This window comes from Azolla caroliniana, unplaced genomic scaffold (assembly GCF_043228905.1).
Source record: "Azolla caroliniana isolate FFs.n. ecotype wild unplaced genomic scaffold, voAzoCaro1.0.p SCAF_14, whole genome shotgun sequence".
Lineage (NCBI taxonomy): Eukaryota > Viridiplantae > Streptophyta > Polypodiopsida > Salviniales > Salviniaceae > Azolla > Azolla caroliniana.
In genome coordinates, this window is record NW_028230449.1 from 1,309,043 (window position 1) to 1,332,877 (window position 23,835).

General features: G+C 45.0%; 1 protein-coding gene and 1 pseudogene across 1 annotated transcript; one reads left to right on the plus strand and one right to left on the minus strand.

Annotated features, from left to right (window-relative positions):
* Positions 1-302: 302 nt before the first annotated feature.
* Positions 303-2,168, minus strand: LOC147855123 (uncharacterized; annotated as a pseudogene).
* Positions 2,169-5,425: 3,257 nt separating this feature from the next.
* On the plus strand, positions 5,426-8,324 carry LOC147855124 (putative CoA ligase CCL7). Its single transcript, XM_087330212.1, has 6 exons — positions 5,426-6,469; positions 6,621-6,810; positions 6,967-7,112; positions 7,339-7,406; positions 7,490-7,592; positions 7,689-8,324. The coding sequence occupies exons 1-6, from the start codon at positions 5,441-5,443 to the stop codon at positions 7,800-7,802; spliced, it is 1,650 nt and encodes a 549-aa protein (XP_087186338.1). The 5' UTR covers positions 5,426-5,440; the 3' UTR covers positions 7,803-8,324.
* The last annotated feature ends 15,511 nt before the right edge of the window (positions 8,325-23,835 follow it).

Genomic DNA, 23,835 nt, shown 5'->3' on the forward strand with positions numbered 1-23,835 from the left:
CTCAGAGGCAACGACCTCGAGATCCTGCTTCGCCAATAGGCGGCTATGGAGCTCACTCTCTCCCACTTACACTCGTTTACACTTACGGTTACAGAGGCCACGGCCTCGACAACAGTAACTTTACAATACTACACACTCAAGTAGCATGATTGCTGTAAGTACTTATATACCAATGTAACCTTTCGACTATTTACAAGTTTAGCCCTTCTGTGTTGGCTATCTCCACGATTTCCGGTTTCGGCCTCAGCGGAGTTGCTCATCAACACGGTTCTTCTTACTTCCCATCCGGAAGGACCTGCTTCCTAACACCTTTTATAGTCATGCAAATGCTTTTGGTAATTTTCTTTATCCTTAACTACATCCAAAACCATAAGGCACTTTCGAGCTTCATGAATTCTTTATCAAACCATTTTTTCTTACATTTCTTAGTGCATTTCCATGATGTGCGGTTGGTCGAAAAACATTTGTTTGTACAAGAGAGAATGACATTCTTAAAAGCTTCCCATTTGCATTTTAGTATGGCACCATGCTGTGTCTTTGTCATTTGTAACAGATCCTCAACCATCTTGGATTACATGGGCGCTCGCTTAAGATTCATGCTCAAGTGCGTTTGTTTACTATCTTCAATGACCTTCTCGCAATCAAAACTATGCATACATTTGAGATCAATACATAAATTCCTATGATCGGATTTCGATGTCCATTCCCCGAGTGAGAATTTATGTGTACGATCCAAAATACCTTCGGAAAGTAGCACATAGTCAATCACACTATTTCCATTGTGTTTTCTACATGTAAAGCTGTTAGTATTGGGCCATAAGGAAACACCATTTGCAATAAGCAATCCTGTACTATTGCACATTTGTAGGAGTAGTTTCCCAATTTGGTCTGGATCTTTTTCATCGCTAGAAGATCAACTATACATTTGCATATCCTCTTGCATCCTTGAGATATGTGGCATGAAAGATTCTTGTGAATCAAGTTGGAAACTTATTGTACGAGCATTCATGTCACCAAAGACAATAACTTCCCCTTTGGATTTGAAATAAGCAATATCATCTTCTAGATTTGCAAAAGGTTGATCTTTATCCAAACAAGCATAGAAGTTAGAATCTTGATGAGGAATGTAACATCCAATGACAAAAGCGGGCAAGTCATTAGGTGTTTCTATTTTGAGCCATATGTAGCATTTATGTTCATCATTTTTTACGATTGACACATATTTCTCTATTTCCTTCTTAATCAAACATGCCACCCCTCCTTGTCCTCTTCTTTGTCTTGGATTTTTCTCCCATATCAAAGAGTGTACATTATAGGTTTCTAAATCTTGAATCCTTTGAGTATCATGCTCCCATGTATCAACAAGAAGTGTGATATCCGAGTCATCGATGAACTCCTCTATGCCGAATCCTGCATTCCATGGGTATCCATTGCAATTCCAAAAACATAGTCGTAAAAGGCATGGTTTAGTCTCATAGGTCACGTGTCCCTATTTGCCTACATTTCCATCTTTAAGCACATCCTTAACCTTATTTTTTCAATCTTTCTTCATATGCTTTATGACGGGCATTTTGTTGTGAGATAGTACGATCTTCACTCATAAAGCATTGCATACCTTTGAGGTATATACCCAACTATTTTCGAGTATGATCCGCCGCTTTATATCATTTGTCATTGTGCATACAATGAGCCTTTCCCTGAAGCGAGTAACACCGTGTTTCTCAACTCGGTGTGCCCCATATACATTCGCATCCGACATCCCATAATGCATGCTAAAAAATTCACCAATGGCCTTTCCAACTATTTTCAGATAACAATGTTCTTTGATCTTCGTTAATGCTCTTTCAATTCGCGAGTATCTATGCTTTCTATATTCTTCTCTTGATGCATCACATGCATATTAGATGATTTTGGTACCCCATCCCCACCACATACATCGGCCCATGATTTTGTTGTACATACATTTTTCATCTCACTTACATCCCCCGCCTCATTGTGTCTAATTTTTCTTCTTTTAATGTTTCCTTTAACTCAATCTTATTAAGGCGCTCATTTGTTTCGAAAGAAGCTCTTTTACATTCTTGAATATCTTCCTCAAGTTTTGCAACCACTTTCTTAAGAATTTCATTCTCAATGGCAATAATTTGGAGCTTATCATTCTCTTTCATTAAATTCCTAATCTCTTCACCTTGCTGGTTTATGGTTTCTTGAAGAGAAATCAAGTGACTCATAAGCATTTTGTCCATTGTGTTTATTGCATTGGAATCAACATTTGTTGGTGATTTCGGTTCATTATCAATCATACTCCCAAACTTTGAGGCGGCCTTATGAGTGTGTGTCATTGTAGGACCAAACCCTACGAGAAGAGAGAGAGGGAGAGAGGGAGAGAGGGAGAGAGAAAATGTACCTTTCACTTGATTTAGGGCTTCAAAATCTACCTTGTGTTTGAGGAGCCGTGGGGCAAAGATGGATACAGACAAAATGCTCATAACTTCTCGCCATGGCAATGGAGAGAGAGAGAGAAAGAAAGATATATTAACGTCTTCTAAGGCCAAATTTGGCCCATGAGACAATTGGGTTACAACAAAAATGAGTGTTTATCCAATCATCAAAACTAAAATAAAAGAAAATAGCTTAAGCTAAGAAAGTTCTAGTAGTGTACAAAACTTTGCACTAAGCCTAATCTCATTTCCACCCAAGTCTCTCAAAAAGAAGTGGGAGGTCAAAAGTTTTTGGTGTGGGTGTGACCCATGGTCTCGATGCATAGAGTGCCCTAGCCATGGCTATGGTTTCTAGGCGGTGTAGTTCACGTTCCCTTATTTTCTTTATTGCTTCTACATCTCGTCGAGTTGCTTTGAAACCCGGCATCCAAGGGCGTTTGGTTCTTCTTTGATTTTCTATTTCATCAAGGAAAAGCCCGAGTGGTGCAGGTGTGTCGACATTCATTGTCTCCCCCTGTTCCTGAAAAACTTCATTTGTTACATGTTGGTAAACATTAGTAACATTATTATCAACGTTTTGTAACTTATTCTCTCTGTGTTGTTTCAATTCTAAGATGTATCTACCTAATTTCTTTATATCTAGTGTATCTAATAGTTTAGGGAGGGTGGGAGAGGAACCAAGTATGTCTTGATATTTTGCCCTTATCTCAGCATAGGTGGGGCATTTGCATGTAAAATGGTACTCATCCTCTATCTCTATGTGGCATAACCTACATATCCTTTCCTCCCTAGGGACTCCATTAGTACGTCCATTCTCAATCTCAAGTTGGTGAGATGATATTTTAAGTTGACTAATGGCAACTCTTAGTGCATGTGGTAAGAATACATCTAGATATTTTGGTCGCGTGATAAAACCTAACTTAGAGAAATGCATAAAGTGTTCCTTATAGTACGACATTTTAGATGGGAGTGGCTCTAGTGGGGTGATCCATTTATACCGAGTATAAATTTGCCATATTTCTTGGCGTATTACTTTATTACGGTCCTCATGAGAGATTAAAGTGTTATCAGTCGTGTGGTCGTACTTAAGGGGGGGGAGGTTATTAATGTCTAGACTGTTGGCAAGAAGCCAACTCACCATCATGCCATACCATGAGCTAGTATAGCCAGACTCATACAGTGCTCGAGAAGCCTTAAAGGCTTGGTGGGATATTCTATCAAGTGGTTAGTTATGTATCCTGTGGATAAAGACTACAAGTTGAAAAAGTGCTTCTACTAACATAGGGGGTAGAGTGAACTCAGCCCTAATAATGTCATGTGGGACTGGCGATTTGCTTTGGAGTTGGCGTGATAACATCATCACCAATGGTCTCTCTAATTGCGTCCACATGAAAGATGGTAGTCCTGGAGCCCAAACTGCTGATGCATACATGAGAGAGGGAGTCACTAATGAGTCAAAGAGCCACCCTTTAGTTCGTGGCTCTTGGAAGTATGCTTGGTGGCATTGTCTCTCGAGGAGTGAGAGGGATGCATGTCCTCTTGTAAGTCTATCCTTCGCTGCTTGTGTCATCGAAAATTTACCTGAGTGGGCACTGAAAGTGACTTCGAGATAGACATATGATCCAACCACCTCAACTGGGCTATGGGAGATAGTTAGGTGACACTTAGCTCTAACTTGGGCCGACGTGTGGACGATAAGGACTTTAGTTTTCCCTAGATTCACTACCAATCCTCGTTGTGTGCAAAAGTGATCTAAGGCATTAAGGTGCCTTTGTAGGTCGTGTTCGGATTCAGAGAGCAAAACTATGTCGTCTGCATAGAGCAAGATACGCACCTGTGTATCCCCAAGGACTATTCCATTGCCTCCCTTACGAGCAATAAAATCTGTGATCTCATCAATGTAGATCCCAAAAAGAGTCGGAGATAAGGGGCAACCTTGTTTTACACCAATAGTGCTAGTGAAACTATCGGATATGCTGCCTGGGCATCGAACACACCCGGACACTTGTTCATATAGTGCGTAGATCGCCCAAACCATGTCATCTGGTATCCTCAAGCTCTTAAGCCTATCAAACAACCGCTTTCTAGGGACCGTGTCAAAGGCTTTGCGGAAGTCCACAAGAGAGAGAGAGAGAGAGAGAGAGAGAGCATTATATTCATGGTAGATGTTACATTTTTTATACGTAGAAGAGATAATAGAGAAGTTTGTGTCGTGTGGGAACGTTTCATTGTGATAAAAGAAATCTCACAATGAATGAATGTGTTGTAACTTGTAACCTTGTCACGCTGAACAAAAAAAGTCACATTAATTTTTTTGGAAAAGAAAAGGTCACATTAATTAATAGGTGGTTACATTATTTTCTTTAGGGAAAAGTATTAGGATACCCCTGGAAATTCGTCTATTTACCGAAATGCCCCTGGAAGTTCTAAATTTACCAAACTACCCCTATGTCAAAAAAATTACACTTTATAAAGTAATTATACACTCAAATATTTGGTAAATAGGGCTAGTTCGGGTTCATTTCTTCCATCTTTGGTAAATAGGGTGTGTAGATTTGAGTGTATAATTACTTTATAAAGTGTAATTCTTTGGACATAGGGGTAGTTTGGTAGATTTAGAACTTTCAGGGGTATTCTGGTAAATAGACGAACTTCCAGGGGTATTTTGATACTTTTCCCTTTTCTTTATATATGATAATCCATATATATATATATATATATATCTATAGGAAATTGGTAAATTCACAGTTTTTTCTGTATTTTCGCAGTTTTATTTTTGAGTTCAGAAATATGATTACCCCGCTAAAAAACTGTGAAAATACAGAAAAAACTGTGAATATATATATATATATATATTTGTTATTTATAATAACGTCTAATGCTTCTAATATTTAAAGTTCTGACACTTTAACTTAACACTTTTGGTGCCTACCACACTTATCACTCCTCCCCAAAATTCTCCCCCAACGAGCGAGCGAGCCAGGGAGCTCTGCCCAGCTATGGTGAACTCAGCTGCTGCTGCAGGATTTGACCCAAAGACCTTCATCTTCACCTCCACAAGAGGAGGGAAGCTGAGCATCCCACCGGACCTCACCATACCTTCCTTCCTCTTCCAAATCACCTCTGCGCGGGCCTACCATCACCGAATCGCCATAGCCGATCCTTCCTCCCAACTCTCCCTCACCTTCTCCCAGCTCCGCTCCTGCATCCTCTCGGCGGCCCGGGCCCTCTCCTCCCTCGGCATCTCCCACGGCGATGTCGTCCTCCTCTTCTCCCCCAACTCAATCCACTTCCCTGTCCTCTTCTTCGCCATTCTCTGGCTCGGAGCCGTGGCCACGACCGTGAACCCCGTGTACACCCCGGGCGAGATCGCGAGGCAGGCCCACGACTCGCGCGCCAAGCTCATCCTCGTGCACCCCGACCTCCTCCCCAAGCTCTCCGGCTTGAGCCTCCCGATCCTCGTCATCGACTCCGGAAAGAACCCAGCCGTGAACCATCATCTTCATCATCATCATCGCTTGTTGTCCGACGCCGAGCGCCTCTCGGCCGCCCATGTCCCCCCGCCCGTCCACATCCGGCAGACCGACACCGCCGCCCTCCTCTACTCCTCGGGCACCACGGGCCTCTCCAAAGCCGTCGTCCTCTCCCACCTCAACCTCATCGCCAGCGCCATCCAGACCAACTCGGATGCCGTCCTCTTGGGCGAGAAGGACCTCTCCTTCTTCGTCCCCCTCCCATTCTTCCATGTCTATGGCCTCTCCGTCGTCCTCTTCGCCCAATTGCAGCGCGGCAACACGATCGTGACCATGCCGAGGTTCGATTTCGTGGACATGCTGAAGGCCATCCAGGATTACCATGTCACCAGCCTCCCCCTCGTCCCGCCCATCATGCTCGCGCTCGCCAAGCATGATTTGGCCCTCAAATATGACCTCAGCTCGGTCATCGAGATCACATCAGGTGCCGCCCCTCTCGGTAAAGAGACGGTCAAGGAAGTATCTAAACGATTCAAAATCCCCGATGTCCGCCAGGTAAGAATCCGGTTTCATGAACTCTTCTAAGTTTTCTTATATACACAAAATTCATGCATATACAAATTTTGTCGCTGCCATCTACGTTAGATCATGCGTGTGAAGTTATGATGTTTCTCTCATTTCTCTTGAGTATGGCATGAAAACTTAGGGTTATGGAATGACTGAAACTGCGGGACTCATATCCATCTTCCCTCTTAGGACGGAGGCAAAGAACTTCGCCACGGTCGGGCCGTTAGTAGCGGGAATGGAAGCCGTGGTGGTCGATCCCAGCTCAGGCAAGCGACTGCCTCCCAACAAGCAAGGGGAATTATGGGTTAGAGGACCCAATGTAATGCAAGGTCTTTTATTCTAACACTAAACCAACAAAAAACAAAACTTCTATAACCAAAATCAAATATGTACATTGGGGATCTGTTAGGTTGCTAAAAAAGAAGAAGCAAGAAAGATAATCTTGACAATTAATTTTAAGTGACTTTGGAATTGGGTACATCTAGGTTATCTAAACAATCCCAAAGCAACTGCTTCGATTCTGGAGAAAGACGGTTGGCTCCACACTGGTGATCTTGTGTACATTGATGATGATGGATATATCTACATCATGGATCGGTTGAAGGAGCTCATCAAGTACAAAGGCTTCCAGGTATTGAATCCCATTCAAAATCTCGGGGTTGAGGAAACATTGGGGAGGTGGGGGTGGGGTTCCTTCGCCTACATGTTCAAAATATGTTGGAATCGAGTAGACATTTTGTATGTTGTTCGGATGGACACCGAGAGAGAACCAATTTCGCAATTCAAAAAAATATATTATTCCGATGGTTGAGAATCAAATTAAAATGTTTTTTTTTTTACTCTCTGCTATGTCCAAGGTTGCACCGGCTGAGCTCGAGGCATTGCTCTTGACCCATCCCGAGATTGAAGATGTTGCAGTGGTGCCGTAAGTCCGAATGGAATATGTGAGCCATTTTGTAATGTGTATATATTAGTGTATACTTATATACGGTATCTTTTTGTTAATAGGCTGCCCGATGAAGATGCCGGGGAAGTGCCGTTTGCATATGTTGTCCGAGCAAAGGGGAGCTCCTTGCAAGAGAGAAATGTCATTGAATTTGTGGCTCCTCAGGTCTTATATCGAGTTGCAATCATTGTGTTCTATGTAATCTCCTTGGAAGATGATTGAATTCATGGGCTTCCATTTTTTTCTATGTGGGACTTTTAGGTTGCTCCATACAAGAAGGTGCGGAAGGTAAGCTTTATTGATGCAATCCCAAAATCAAGTTCGGGAAAGATCCTACGCAAAGAACTTCTGCGGAATCCCTCATCAAGGCTTTGAATCATGTCCCCTCCTAGATATATTTCTTGTACATGCCCTTGCAATTATAAATTCTATGCGGCCTCATTGAGAAGACTTTGTGGATTTATATAATTCTTTTATGTTTTAATTTAGGAGATGTCCTTAGAACAAATCAACCAAGTTTTCTTCACAATTTCAAACGACGCATGTGCTCCAGAAGCACGAGAGTTGCGCCACTTTTTTCTAAGGACAGATGATTCTTTGAACATTAAACATTAAGCAACTCGCACCATAGGTTAGTCCTGAGTAATTATCTGGTGAAACCTTGAATGTTAAACATCATTGAACAACTGGCATGATGGTGGTTTACTTTTGAGTATTATCTATTGAATCTCTTAACAGCGAACATTGAGCAAATCACATGATTGTTACTGTAGGGCAATTCTATAGTTAGACTTTGAGCATTAAACATTTGATAACTTGTAATCCAATGGATCATCGACCATTGTGTACGATGATGTTGTGTGCGAAAATACAATGTGAAAGCATTGCATTTACACTTGACAATTTGGATGTTATAGATTGCATTGTAACGATTCATTGCATAGAAATGTGCAAACACGATGCCATAGATTAGCTTGTGTTGTTATGTTATGGTTATCGTTGCATGTTCCCAAAAAGAATGGTTTTTACACCTTTGAGATTGTTGCGAGAATAAATATGGTATTGTTGGCCTTTACTTCAAAAAAATGCTTTGATATTGTCATACATCAAACACGAGGGTTTTATTGGTTAAGGAAAACTGTAAGGAAAAGCAAAGTTAAAGATGTAGGACCACATGTATGCATAAGGAGTATCGAGTTTGTGGTTTTTGTATTCAATTAGCTCAAGGGTGTGAAAATCGTTGAACACGAGATAACATTGCCTTTTGAGGAACTCCTAAAAGTATGTATGTTGACATCATTGACATTGTCACATTTCCAATTATCCGTATTTGCAACTCCAAAAAGAATGCATTGCAACTTTGTCAACAAAGAGTGAAAATGAATTTAGTATATATTGTTGCCAAACCATATCAATATGTAGTAAGTGGTTGCTTAGTCACAAATTATCTTGCACAAATCCACCAGCCAAACCATATCAATATGTAGTTAGTGGTTCCTTAGTCACAAATTAACTTGTAGAAATCCACCCAATGTATGTTTGTCTTAGAAAAGCGGTTTTTTGTATGAATATTTTTTGCTGAAGCTGCAACTAAGTTAAACATGATTTTTCTTGATGAACTTAACATAAAAATCGTTCTCAACATATTGTCCCCACAATGTCATCAAGGTAAATGGAGCCAATAAGAACATGACGCTTTCTTACTAACAACTTGGGAAGGTTTCTTAAATGTTTTCAAGAAACAATTCTTGCAGCCACCTTCTCAAATTGAACAAGCGCAAGACTTGCTCACATTGTCGAGCAAGCCATTTACTGCTCACGACGATTATGTACATCATGCTTGGACCTAGATCCAAAAATCAAGACTTACAGATGAGAAATGGTTTATTGGTTGTCTTTTGAGTGGTATTCCCAATGGGGATTACTATTGGATTGTCCATGAAAAGGACCTCACAACTTTCAAGGACGTTGTCAACATTGTAGTTCGGTACCATAGGACTTCCATGAAAGACCACAATAAACCTGTGCGTCAGAACTCTGAATATCAACTTCATTGGGAAACGTAAGCAATCAAGTACACTCTTGACCATGACTCAAAGAAACCAAACCTCTTCTATGCGCATTGCAAGAAGTAAGGTCACACAAAGGATACATGTCGTCGTCTTGAGAGGAAGTCAATGGACACACCTCCTCAAGACAAATCTACGAGTGTTTTGATGTTATTGAAGTTCATACCAACCATTTAGTTCAAGTGAATTCACTTTTCCTTCACATTTACTTGGACCTAATGGTTTACTTCGAGCACTCGGGTATACCAATGGAACATAAACACATTGCTTGTTTGATTCCAGTAGTTCTCACAATTTTCTTAATGATCACTTGGTGCAACAAATGCCACTCCACCTAAAAGCAAGTTCGCATGGAAAATGGCATTGTTTGTTTGTTGCCAATTCAAATAGACACATCTGGAGAAGCTTGACTTTCAGGTTGTCATGAAAATCCGCCAATATGTGCGGATCATGAGGCGGAACCATCGGGGTTTTGGACCGGAAGGCATTAGGGCTTATACACACGGCATGAATGTTCAAATGCTTTGTGAAAAGGAGAGGTGCATGAGCATGTCCAAATCAACCCCAAGTCACAAGATGAACAAACACACAAGAGAAAGGCTTACATAGAAGCCACGAAAGTTCGAACTTCTTTGTGAAAAGGAGAGGTGCATGGGCAAGCCGAATAAACCCCTAGTCACAAGACGAACAAACGCACGAGAGGAAGGCTTACACACAAAGCATGAATGTTTGAAATCCTTTGTGAAAAGGAGTGGTGCATGGGCAAACCCAAATCAACCCCTAATCACAAGAAGAACGAACACATGAGAGGAAGGTTAACACACAAATATAAAGAAAACAACACTTAATCACAAAGAAAGATTGTCTTTTATAAAATAAGGTTCAAGTTACAATGGATTTTGTTATAAGGAAGATAGTTTATGAAGGAAGGTGACATTGTTGCCTTTTCTCGATGTTAATATCCCTCTTCTAATTCTTCCACCCCTCAAACGGCAGAGCTTTCACGTCTTCTTCTCCTCCCCCCCTTTGTGCTAAGAATACACTCTTATTTATAGGTTTTTGTTTGTGTTGTTCTTGCACTTTTTTTTCTAAAAAATAGCTTGAGTCTATGTGAGGCGTTTTTCTTTTTATCACAATTTCTCCTTTGTAATCTCAAATTTAGCAAACAAAATATTTTGGACACCTCTCCTTGTCAGCTTTCTTATGAATCTATTCTTTTTAATTTTGGATATCGAATTAAGAAGTTATGATTTTTTTTCTTTACCCAGATCTTTATATCTATGCCTTGCTTTTTTTCCCTACTTTTTCTACTTTTGAAAAACACTAACTTTATATCCCTTCAAGTTCCTACCTTCTTTGAATCTTCCATATCGCGGTTTATTCTTTAACGTCTTTGCATTCAATGTATTTTCAGACGAACAAAATTGACTTCACAATAATGGTTTAATTGAACTACTATTTTATTCCCCTTTTAGGGTGATTTCACACATTGTTGAAAACATCGCGACAATGTTATGAAACTACAATCCGTAGATGTCATTTTAGGATACCCTTGGTTTTTTAATAAAAAACCTCATTTGTCCATTGCTTGGGTTAATCACACAATCACATTTGAACTTAATAATTGTAAGCATTTTATTCAATGTTTCAAACTTCCTTCTCGTTCACTTGTGTCTTAAACATATTTAAGTGAGTATACTAGTTCATCAAGTTATTTGTGTGTAATTGATCTCGCGCTTCAATTTATTATTTAATATTGATGCCACACCCTCACCATATTATGACCGACAATTACTTGATTCTATTTTTGATGATTTTCAAGACGTGCTTCCGAATTAATTGCCGCTTTACCACGAAAACGTAATGTGAGATTGAACTCATTCCTAGTGTTGCTCCTATGAGCATTTCACCTTATCAACTTAGTCGATTAGAAGAGGATGAGAATGCTAAACAACTTAAGGAATACTTGAGTATGGGCCACATTAGGTATACTAAACCACCTTGGGGTACACCAATTCTTTTAGTTAAGAAGAATGAAGCTTCATGGAGAATATGTATTAACTGTCATTGTTTAAATAAAGTGACAATTAAAAATGCATATCCCTTACCTTACCTTGTCCCTGAGCTCTCAAGACCTTTGATCTCAGTCAGACAATTGGACAAAGATGGCATCCATGCCGGCTTCGTGGACACTCCACAAGGGGAACCTCCTACTTGCTCGAGGACTGAAAGCACATGTATTCGTTGTACTCGTTATACGTCACACTTAGAGAGGGTGACTTGTTCTTGGTTGACATTCCCATATCATCACTATGGCATGGACGACTTGGACACCTCAACAAGGCCGGCATCATGTATTTATCTAGAGCCAAATACATCCCTAAACTCTCCTTCTCTGATCATCAATTTTGCGAGCATTGTCAATACGGCAAACAGATAGCTACATCACATCCGACATCAGCACCCAGAGAATCAAGTTCCCTCGATTTGGTCCACTCGGACGTCTCTAGTCTTATGCCACATCAATCTCTCGGCGGTGCCTTGTACTTCGTCAGCTTTATTGACGACTCGACCCGGAAGGTGTGGACTTACCCAATTAAAACTAAAGATCGAGTGTTCTCGATTTTCTCCGATTGGCTTGCTATGGTCGAAAATCACTCCCGCCGAAAACTCAAATGTCTTCGGACCGATAATGGAGGAGAGTTCAAATTTGAAGAATTTGTCAAATTTTGCCGACAACGCAACATTCGATGTGAATATACGACACCCTATAGTCTGGAGCAAAATGGAATTACTGAGCAGATGAATCAAACAATTCAAGAAAGGATAGTTTCAATGCTCCAAGTTCTAACACTTTGAATTGTTGGATGGCTTCTAGGCGGAGGCCCTACTTACGGTAGTACACATAGTCAATATGTCACCGAGTAGGCCTCTAGGACTTCAAATACCTCAGGAATTATGGACCGGTAGTAAGTTGAATTACGACAAATAGAGGATTTTTGGGTGCGAAGCGTATGCCCTCATCCTGAAGGAGGATTGCCAAAAACTCAAACCACGGTTCAAGAAATGTGTTTTCCTTGGTTATGGACCCGATGGCGAAATCGGATACCGACTCTAGGACCTTGAGCACAGACAAATCGTTCGAAGTTCGGACGTAGTGTTTAATGAGTCAGTTATGCATAAGAAGATTGAAAGATCTATTGAAGTCGGAAGGGTAACCTTTTCCAAAATGCCGACCCTTCATGAAGGCCCAACCCATAACACGAGATTGGCTTCACAGGTAGCCGAATCCTCCAACCCCGACTCGGCAACGCTCGACTCGGAATAGCCGAATGGTTCGGTTCTGGACACCTGGTGTGACTAGTCTAGTTTTACCTCGAAGATTCGAGAGACTGTCACAGCCCCTGGAGAGATACTCTCCTGGAATCTTCTTTACGGATGTTGGAGAATCGACGTCATACAAAGAAGCATCGGCATCTGCCGATTCGCCCACATGGCATCTGGCAATGGAGTCCGAGATGAACTTCATTCGAGCAAACCAAACTTGGGACTCAGTCGAGCTCCCGAAGAATCGACATGCTCTTCCGTGCAAGTGGGTTTATCGTGTCAAAGAGACGTCTGATTCGGCTACCCCAAAATTGAAGGCCAGACTCGTAGTTGAGGGTTTTCGACAGGAATATGGCGTCGATTTCGACGAAATCTTTTCATCAGTGGTGAAAATGACAACCTTTAGATTCATGCTCGGCGTCGTGGCAGCCGAGGACTTGGAATTGATTCAGCTAGATGTCAAAACGGCATTCCTCCATGGTGATCTAGAGGAGGAAATTTATATACAGCAGCCGAAAGGCTTCGTGGCACCTGGCCAGGAACATTTAGTCTATCGACTCAGGAAGAGTCTATACGGCTTGAAACAGGCACCGAGACAATGGTATAAGAAGTTCGACGATTTCATCCAGTCGGTCAGCTTCTCGAAGAGCGATGAGGACCACTGTCTCTTTATGAAAACAACTCGAGATGGGTCACTCATCATCTACGTGGACGACATGCTAATCTCCGGTCGACAAGCCAGAGAGATTGTTGAACTAGTTCAACAATTGCGGTTGAAGTTTTCCATGAAGGACCTCGATCATGCAAGACACATTCTTGACATTAAGATTAGTCGGAATCGAAATCAAAGACAGTTGTTCTTGTCTCAGTCCGACTACATTGGACGTGTCTTAGAATGCTTCAACATGCAATTGGCAAAATCTGCTTCAACCTCGCTCCCCATTAGCACCCGATTGTCTCAACGAGACTACCCTACATTCGGTTCAGAGAGGGGAATTATGAAGTCGGTACCGTATGCACTGGTAATCGGCTCCCTGATGTATGCGATAGTCACGACACAGCCTGACATTGCTCATGCAGTAGGAGTTGTCAACAGATTCATGCACAACCTTGGCCGATCGCACTGGAACGTATTAAAGCATGTGTTCAAATATCTAGTAGGCACAAAAGGCTATGGCATTCTTTTCGGCTTGAACAAAAGTTCAGGTGTAGTCGGTTACACCGACTTAGATTTTGCTAGCTGTGTGGATAGCCAAAAATCGACAACCGGATACTGCTTCAAATTCGGCAATGGAGCAATGTCGTGGAAGTAGAAACTTCAAGAGTGCACTGCCACATCAATAACTGAGGCCGAATACGTAGCCGCGAAAGAGGCTCTATGGTTCGGTCAGTTAGCGCACACGTTTCGATAGGTCGAATCCGACTCGGCTCCAATTGTCTATAGTGACAGTTAGGGCATGGTTGCTCTTTCAAAAACTCTGATCCAACACAACGCCTCGAAGCATATCAACGTTCGATATCACTTTGTTCGGGACTGCATCATTTCAGGGAAAATTGGCCTCAAGATGATATCTAGAATCGATAATATCGCAGATGGAATGACCAAGTGTCTTTCGACGGATCGATTTTGATCTCTACGACACCAGATGGGCGTAACGAATAATCGGTCCGATTGAGTTGAACATTCGTAATGGTTTCAAACAATCATCCTCGACAGTTCGATGTTCGGCCTCAGTTCCTCCAACTTTGGATGATTCGGCCTTCTGTTTTTCGGAGTTTACTGACTTGAAATAAACTCCAATTTGTTCGAAAACTTTGTATCAATTTGTATTATACATTTATTTCTATTTATAGATTTTTGATGTATACGCCCATTATGGGAGAGTGTTGAATGCGGGTCTCTAATGGACGTATTCACATTGTCTCCCTTTGTACACACTAGGTTTTGTTGGGAATTCGGTCCCTCCGGATGGGATCCAAATGAGAATCGAAGGAGTCGGATCGGACGAACCAGATGAAGGAACTAGATCTGGAAAGGTTCCGGATGAGACCCGGAAACTGGATTGAGTGAATCTAGATGGATCTGGTGCAAACCGGATCCAAGGACATATGTGTAAATATGTTTCATGGTGAGCCCATCGAGGCTATATTTATAAATATCCCTAAAGTCATATAAGTATAAATATGACTTAGGGCAATCACTTTATGTGGGAGAAGTGGTTGTATCATTGTTGTACACAGAGTGTGAGAAAGAGAGAGATATATATATACAAAACTAGTTTTCTATTTGTAACCGCCATTGGTGAAGACATAGAGCTCAAGGTCATTGCCTTTAAGTCTCACTTTATATTCCTCCTCTCATAGTGATAGTTGGAGTTCGTGGGCTCCCCTGGTTTTTCCCGTTTAGGGTTTTCCACGTAAACATCATGTGTCATCTCGGTTTTAGTTTGTTCTCTTCCATTCCTTGTTGAAGACTCAGTTGTGTCTAAGTGTTATTTCCGCAAAATCTGGTATCAGAGCAAACAAAGCAAATTGAAGAATCATTCAACGGCATGTTCAAGCTCATCGGCTCCAACTACCCAGTCTAGAAGTCGAAGATGAGGGATATGCTCGTGGTCAAAGATCTCTGGTTGCCGGTATAGTTCGGGGACAAAAACCGGATAAGATCGATGCCGTGACATGGGAGGTGATGCACATGAAGATGACAACATACATCCGATGCTTCATCGACATGAGCCTATATGTTGTCTGCCTGGACGGACTAGCCTCAACACAGGTGTCTATCTGACACTTCTCCAAAGGGGTGGTAAGGATTGGATGCTAGGTTACACGCGTAAGATGATTACAATTAAGCACATACGGTAAAACAATACAAAGATACAGATAAACACGCAATAATTCTATTTGTATTACTTCCGTCCAAAACCTTTACAAATCATCGGATCCTTTTATAGGCATCCGACAAGGTTACAATCGGTGCGCTTAGGCAATCGGCATCCGAATCGGTTCGGATCTGGATCGGTACAACTGTACCAGATCCGTCACTCCAAATAATTATTATACTATTATTTACTTCCTATTATCCGATCCGACTCTACCTTCCCACTTGTCCTTGCTCTTCTGACCGGTCAACACATGGCACGCCCGTGGGAAAGTGCCTTGCACTTCGAATCCACTCCCGGCCTCATTCTTCCTCCAAAATATCGAGCACACTCTGCTCGATGGGGTCAAGTGGTGCTTCTTCCTCCAATTCCTGTTCCTTGCTTGCCTGGTCTCCGACCTCCGGTTGGGTTGGCTGTTCTGTAAAAATTTGCTGCTCCGGCTCTGCTTGATTCTGTGGTACCGGTTCTTCTTCACCGCTCCGTCCGGGTTCTTCCTGTTCTCCCTACGTTCCAGGCTATGTTTTGTTACCAGTGTCGCTTTCTCCGGTCTCGACTGGTCGGCTCGGTGCGCCTTCTTCCTCTGCTCTGGTGTCTTCCGGTCTCAGCTCTTCTTCTTCTTCGGCATCGGTCTGCTCCTGCTCTTCTTGATTTCCTTCGAACGGAAGTTCTTCTTCAGGTATTCCTTGTCGGGGTTGTTCGGTGTCGGTTAGTTCAACTTCAGCCGGTCGCTCTCCCTCACTTATAGTGATTGGCGTCGTTCTTCCCTTGGCTTCCTGTCGTAACCGGTCCTGCTCGTATTTCTCCAACTCCAACTGAGTTGCGAGCTGCCCGTCATCCAACCTCTCTACCAACCCTCAGATTTCTTTCAGATGTTCTTCTGCTAAAGCGTAGAAATCCTCCGACAATTCTTCCCGAATGGCGACGATACTTTCTTCATCCATCTTGTAGAACTTGTCACCGGTCTTCCTCCGATTCTCGGCATCAGCTCGGAGTGTCTGCAGGTCGGCTGCCTGTTGTGACCACTCCTTCCATAGCTTTTCCGTACTTTCATTGATGCTTGCCTGAGCTCGGGTACTCCAACCTGACATGATGAGCTTGATCCGGTCAACCCCCGCCTTAGCATGCGCATAAGCTTCTTGCTTTTCCTTCCTTGCCCGTTTTATAATGTCGGCCATTATCTGAGCCTGGGCCTCGTAATCCGCTTTCTGCTTTTCATAGGTACTTTGCAGTTTGTTGATCGTGAAGGTCGATCTTTCCTTTTCTTCATTCCTGATCTTGGTCAGATCCAGCTTTTCCCGCCTTAGCGCCTCTAATTCCTTCCTTCTCTCCGCCGCTTGGGTTATTTCCGCCGACAATGCTTCCTTTTTGGCACTAACCTCATCCATTGTGTTAGCCAGGTCTAATCGGGTCTCTTTGAGCTGTTCTTTCAACTTCTCTATTTGCCGGTCGTAGTCTGCTGCCCGTTTCTTGTTGTCCGACTCGACCTGCTTGTGATCTCGGTAGAGATGGTCGAAGTCCTCCGTCTTCTGCTTTAGGCGTCGGTTTACCTGAGCTCTTAACCGGTCGTCCTGGTCCTTCTGTTGTCGGAGTTCTTCCTGCAGTCGTTCTATCTCCTGCTCGGCATGTCGACGCAGTCGGTCCTTCTCCTTTTGCAGCTTCTCTTTTTCTTCTTGCAGTCGGTCATTAGTGGCTCGGCCTTGTCGGAGGCCTTCTTCCATTTTCCGTCTATCGTCCTCCACCGCTTTCCGCTGCTCCCTTTCTTTTTCCCTTAATGCCTCCTGAGCTTTTAACTCCTCTCGTAAGGTTTCTATTATTTTTTCGGTCTCAGGGCCGGTTTGCAAGGCTACCGGTTCCGGTTCTGGTTCTGGTTGCTTCCTTGTTGTCCCGACCGGCTCAGTGACAACTTGTGCTTGTTGAATTCCTTCCCTTGCCTGCAACAGCTCCCCTTGCAATTCCTCGATCTGTGTTCAGAGCGCGACCAACTCCTGGGTTGTTGTATGCGTCAGATGTTGCCTACACGTTTCTTCTTCCTCTAACTGGTCCGCTACTCCCGATAACTGCTCCGAAAGCCATCTCAGCCATTGTGGCTTTGTGCTTCTTGTGTCGGGGTAGCCTTGCTCACTTCTACTCCTTAACTCAGGCTGTTTTTCCGGCCTTTTCTTTGGCTCCGGCGCTTGTTCATTCCTCTTCTCTAGGATGACCGGTTCTCTGAAGTCCGGCAAAACTGGTGTCGGTGCTGCTTTCCTCGGTACGGGTTCCGGTACTGCTTTCGCCCCGGTTACTGGAGGTGGTCCTTGCGCCCTCTACTGAGTTTTGTCGACTGGTGGAGCCGGTCCTCTCGCCCGTCTCTCCCGACCTTGTCTTGCTGGGGGTCTTACCAGTGGTTCGGATGAGTCTTCTGTTTCAGCTTCCTCCTCCGGTGCGGCTACCAGACGGACCTTTTGTATAAAGACCTCTGGTTCCGGTTCCGGCTGTCGCAACGTTATATTGATTGGTTTGAGCGCTACCGGTTCCTCCTCGGCCGATTTTCCTTTGCCTTTTCCTACCGGTTTTGCCTTTGTTCTCGGTTCCTGTTGCTGTCGGGATGGTCCTTCCTCCCGCTGTTCTGCTTCTTCCTGGGTCCATCTTGGGGTGTGTTTCTCCAGGATATGTCGGCGCTTTGTGACCTTTTTCGGCGTCGTCTCCTGCCGACCTCTTTTCTTTTGTTTGATGGGGAGCACCGGTGGGACTAACACCGTTAGCCATTGTGCTATCCCGGCCCATGGCTTTTTTCCTTCCACAAGGTTCTTGATGGCCTCCTTCAATCCTTCGGTTATGAAATGGATCCAGTCCACTTGTAATCCTTCGTACGTTGCAATTAAGAACGCTGCCCGGTACCTGGCTATGGCTGGGGGACGAGAATTCATGAATCCGTATTCCATCAGGGCGCGGGCCACTTCTCCGAACAACAGGTTCTCTCCGCCCTGTGTTCGGTACGCCTTGCTGCTGATGGAATACTCACCGAAATATTCGAACAGGATTTCACTTGAAGGGTTTTCGATCGTTTGAAGTCCTCCTGCTTTTATCCCCGTGAGCGCTTGCACCGCTCCTTCCGTGATTTCTGATAAATCAATCGATGCTGCCGCCTGCTCTGGTTTTGCGTGTGGTGGAGCGTCGGCGATCCGCAGCAATCCTTCTAACCCGTTCTCCATCATCCATTGGCGTGCCTCCTCCGACAGTGCCATTGGTTCGAATTCCTCTTCTACTGTCTGTTGTTCGGGATTGGGATGTGTGTGCGCTGTGCGTCGGATGGCTCTTCTGTGCTTCTGCGCCTATGTGTAGGAAAATTCATAAAAAGTAAGTCCTTCGCAGGCCTGTGTCTTATATAGTGGCTTTTGCTTCGAGCCGTCCTTTTTCGTTTCCCGCACATGTCCATCTCCCGCCATAATTAGTATGTCCTTTCTTGCTTGCCGCGTGTGAGTCGGTGCCCACGTTCCATGCTTTAAATAGCAAGTACACGCACGTCCTCCTTTACTGCATAGCGCCTCTTCATTGCATGGTGGCGCTCCCACCTCTTGTGATCTCCCCATCATTACCATGATTTTTTTTTTTTCCTGTTTGTTTGGACCACGTCATTTTCTGGTCCCCCCTGATTTGTTCGGGTCGGTTCGCGCTGATACCGGATCCTTCTGTCGGTTTTCCGGGATAGTCTTTGTCAGTATCGGTGTCGGTTCTTCCTCGTGCTGGATTTCCTGGTTTTGCTTGAATGGGTTGGCTGGCATATTTCCCTTATACGGCTTTAGCCGAAACCCATTTGCCCATTTACCGATGACTTCTCCAGACAACGTGCCGAGCTGATACGACCCATTGTACTCCTTGGTGATCCAGAACAGTCCGGTCCACCGAAACCGCAACTTTCCCGGCATGTTCCCCATCCGTGTCTGGAACAGTAGCACCGGTTTCCCGACTTTGAACTCCTTTTCGTTGCCACGCCGGTGTCGGTCCACGAAAGCTTTTCTCCTCCTTTGCTCCAGTTCGAGTTGTAGTAAGCTGGCTATTCGGTTTTCTTCTAATTCCAACAATGTCACCAGCCGGATTCGTTCGGACTCCTTCTCACTTAAGCGCTCCTTTACTTGGATCCGTAAGCTGGGGATCTGGAACTCTACCGGCATGACCGCTTCTAAACCGAATGCTAGTCGGAACGGGGTTGTCCGGATGCTGGTTTTGTACGTTGTTCGGTACACCCATAGCGCGCTTTGCAATTTCGTATCCCAGTCGGTCCGGTTCTCGTTGACGATTTTTCGTAGGATGTTCTACAGAGTTTTGTTCGTTGATTCCGCTAGTCCATTGGCTTGAGGGTAGTAGGGAGTACTCCTTTTATGTACCACCACGTAAAATGACGTCAGGCTTTCTACTACCTGCCCAAGAAAGTGTCCTCCTTGGTCACTTATAAGCTCGATCGGGCATCCATACTGGCACCATATGCACTCGTACAGGAACTTTGTCGTGGACGCGGCCGTGTTGTCCCGTAAGGCCTTTGCTTCTACCCATTTGGTGCAATAGTCGGTCGCCACTATGACATACCGATTTCTGGTTCGCATTGCCGGTGGCTTGAAGGGACCGACAAAGTCCAAACCCCACTTTTGAAACGGTTCCAATGGCAAGACCGGGTGGTGTGGCATCTGGGCCTGCTCCGTGGGTTGGCCCAGTCGTTGACACAAATCACATTCTCTGCTATACTTCACGGCATCTTTTAGGGTGGTGGGCCACCACAGTCCGCTTTGCCATATTTTCCGAGCGGTTGCGTCGCCGGCATAATGCCCGCCGACAATTCCACAGTGGGCTTCCCTGAGGATTAGATCCTTCTCATCGCTCCGCACTGCTCGTCTCCAGATGCCATCTGCCCCCTTGTGATAGAGGGTGTCTCCAACCAAGCAGAAATGTCTGCTTCTTACTGCTACCCTTTTCCTTTCATCACGGTCCATGTTCTCCGGGGGTACTCCGGTGCTCAGGAACTGATGCATCTCAGTTAGCCACGTGTCTTCATCGGCTACCGTTGCATCCGTTGCCGGTTCCGTCGTGATCCGGAACAACTCGGCGTCGGGGAACTCATCCTGGACGCCGTCCCCTGCTTCTCCGGATTTGAGTCTGCTTAGGTAGTCCGCTACCGCATGCTGCGCCCCGGGTCGGTGGAAAATGTCGAATTCAAATTCCTGTAACAACAGTGTTCATCGTGCAATTTTTCCCGTCAGGGATGCCTTCGAGACCAGGTAGAGTAGTGCCGAATGGTCGACATGGAAGGAAAACTTCCTTCCGAGCAGATAGTGCCTGTACTTTGTGACACTATACACCATTCCAAATGCCTCGCGTTCTGTCGTACAGTAGTTCCGTTCGGCTTTTGAGAGTTTCCGGCTTGCGTAGTACACCGGTCGGTACCATTTCGGCTCCGTGATTTGCATCAGAACGCTGCCGATTGCTACGTCCGACGCGTCGACGAAGACGTGAAAGCTTTTACTCCAATCCGGCGGTTGCACCACCGGAGCTTGCGACAGCATAACCTTCAACGCTTGGTAGGCTTCCTCCTCCGTCTCCGCCCATAGGAAGGGTACCCTGTGTACGGCGGTATGCAAAGGTGTAGCGAAGTCTGCGAGGTGCCGTATCCCGCGCATGTATGTGTGATTTTCGGTTATCCGGTACCGATACCGGGTTGTCATTCCTTGCTGCCTCCCGACGTTCCTCCCTTCGGAAAAATCCACGCTTCTGATTCCGTCGGAAATTTCGGTTCCCTTGTCGCCTCTCTTCTCTGCGTTGTTCGTATTCCGGGGATTCGTCTCGGTCGTACCGGTCCCGAGGGTAGCTATCTCTGCGTTTCTCCTCTCGGTCATAGCTATCGCGTCTTCTATCAGCGTATCTGTTACCGCGTTCGCGTTGGTAGCGGTCGTCTCTCCGGAATCGATCCTCATCCGGGTTCTGATTGCGCGGTTCTATGTGTCGAACCGGTGCTGCTTGCCGATTTAACAGGTTATATTCGCATCGGTCCGTTGTATGGGCTCGAGAGTTGTAGATCATACATTGTGTCCGCAGGGTGCAGTCTACTGTTGAGTGGCCCGAATTTAGGCATGTTGTGCATTGTAAGGCCTGTCGGAACCTCAGGTCTTCCTCCTTCGGGAGTGCCCGGTGTAACATCCCCATCGACAAGAAGGAGCTAGTCTTGTCCATTTCTAAGACCCGATCAATAACTTGGTCCATTGTGCTGGTGTGGAAATCAAGGACTCCGCACATTGTTCGAAGTGGCTCTTTCAGCGCGGCCAAAAAGATTGCTTTGGCTTCGTCTTCGGGTGGTGCTCTCGTCAGTTGGCTGTGCAGGGTCTGAAACCGAATGATGAATTGTGGCATAGTCTCGTTCTCTTCCTGCCGGGTGGTGTAGAACTGCCCGACCAATTCCCTTTGCTCAACTTGTCTGTGAAAAAGCCTGAGGAATTTGGCCTTCAAGGCATTGAATGTGGCAAAGCTGCCCAGTAAGTGCTTTGCGTGCCATCGGGCCGCCGGTCCTTCTAAGGTCATGCCGAATTCGGCGACTTTGGATCGTTCGGCTTCGGGCTCCGTCAGTCTTTGGGAGACATGGTTGGCTTCCCATGTTTGGAGGAATGCGTACACGTGTGCCTCCGCGTCGGGCTCATCCCGGTACTTTGGGTATGGGTACGACATCGTGTCGTCCAACTGACTCTCCTGCTTTCTCCGCTCTCTGTACGCTGTTGGCGTCGGTGTGAGAACCTTTGGTTCCTCCGCGGTTGATGCCGGTATCTGCTCCTTCAGTTCCTCCGCGGGTGTTGCCGGTGTCCGATCCTTTGGTTCCTCCGCGGGTGTTGTCGGTATCCGCTCCTTCGGTTCCTTTGCGGGTGTTGTCGGTATCCGGTCAGCCTCCCTCGGCGATTGCCGGTCACCGAACTCCAAGGTTATTTCTTCCTCTGGCTCCGGTGTTACTGAGTCTTCCGACCCCTCTTCCCCCGGGTCGTTTGGTGTGTCGTGGCTGCTTTTATACCGGGACGCAACGCTTCCGTCGCTTTCCGACTCCGCCTCAAGTGTTGCGAATGCTTCCGAGTCCCCGTCGCCCTCGACGAGCGTCTGTAGTATCGTTTCCGCCTCTTGCAGGCTTGTTATGCTACTGCCTTCGTCGGGGACTTGCAGAACCCGGAATTGAAGTGCTTCTTCTGCGACTCTCCGAAGAGTTCTGGAGAATGACCGATCTCGCCGGATCTCGTCGACGGCTTGCTGCAGGGCTTCCCGTCGTTGCTCTCGTTTGGTGTATTGTCTCCCTCGTTCGGTGATGTGGTCGTCGTTTGGTCTAGACATCCATCCCCAGGTTGTCCTCTGCACTTTGCAGGAATCGTGGTCGCCAAAATGTGTTATATGTTTTATGGTTAGGGTATGATAATGATAAAGATAGGAATAGGGCTAGCAATGATGGTAGATTGATAATGAATGTGTGATGATGAGAGAGGGCGTGAAGAACAAGACAACCATTGAGGGGTGGGGGGTGGTGCCTAGAATGGCTCCACCCCCCTCCCAAGGGGGTTCAACGTTAAGGGGAGAGAGAGGAAGAGAGATGACAAAGTGAGAGAGAGAGATTAAGAGAGAAATGTTCATTCATGTTTCATTCATTCCCCATAAGGGGTTAAATAGGTACAAAGGGGTAGATCCACAAGGGTGCAAGCCCCCTTGGCATTCACACCTAGTCACTCACTCACACCTCTTTGTATCTACCACACTCACACTTACATTCACGCTCATAATTGTATAAAATCACACATACATATCAACACATTACATCTTTCACCCTCACTTATCACATTTATCAATCACCCGTACATCTCGTATGGTAACACTATATAACAACTTCAATGAAGAAAGTAAAGCTCATGTACTCTGGGAGAAAATTGGCACCATGTTGGAGAGTAAAAACGTTGTAAATCGGGTTTCGATATTCCGGAAGTTAGTGAGACTTCGGTACCAAGACAGATTTAGCATGGCGGAGCACATGAACGCATTTGAAGGGCTCATAAACCAAACAACTTCACTCGAAGTACCTCTAGCTGACGAGGTACAGTAACCATTCGGTTAAGTTCGCAATTTGAACGCATGGGTGAAGTG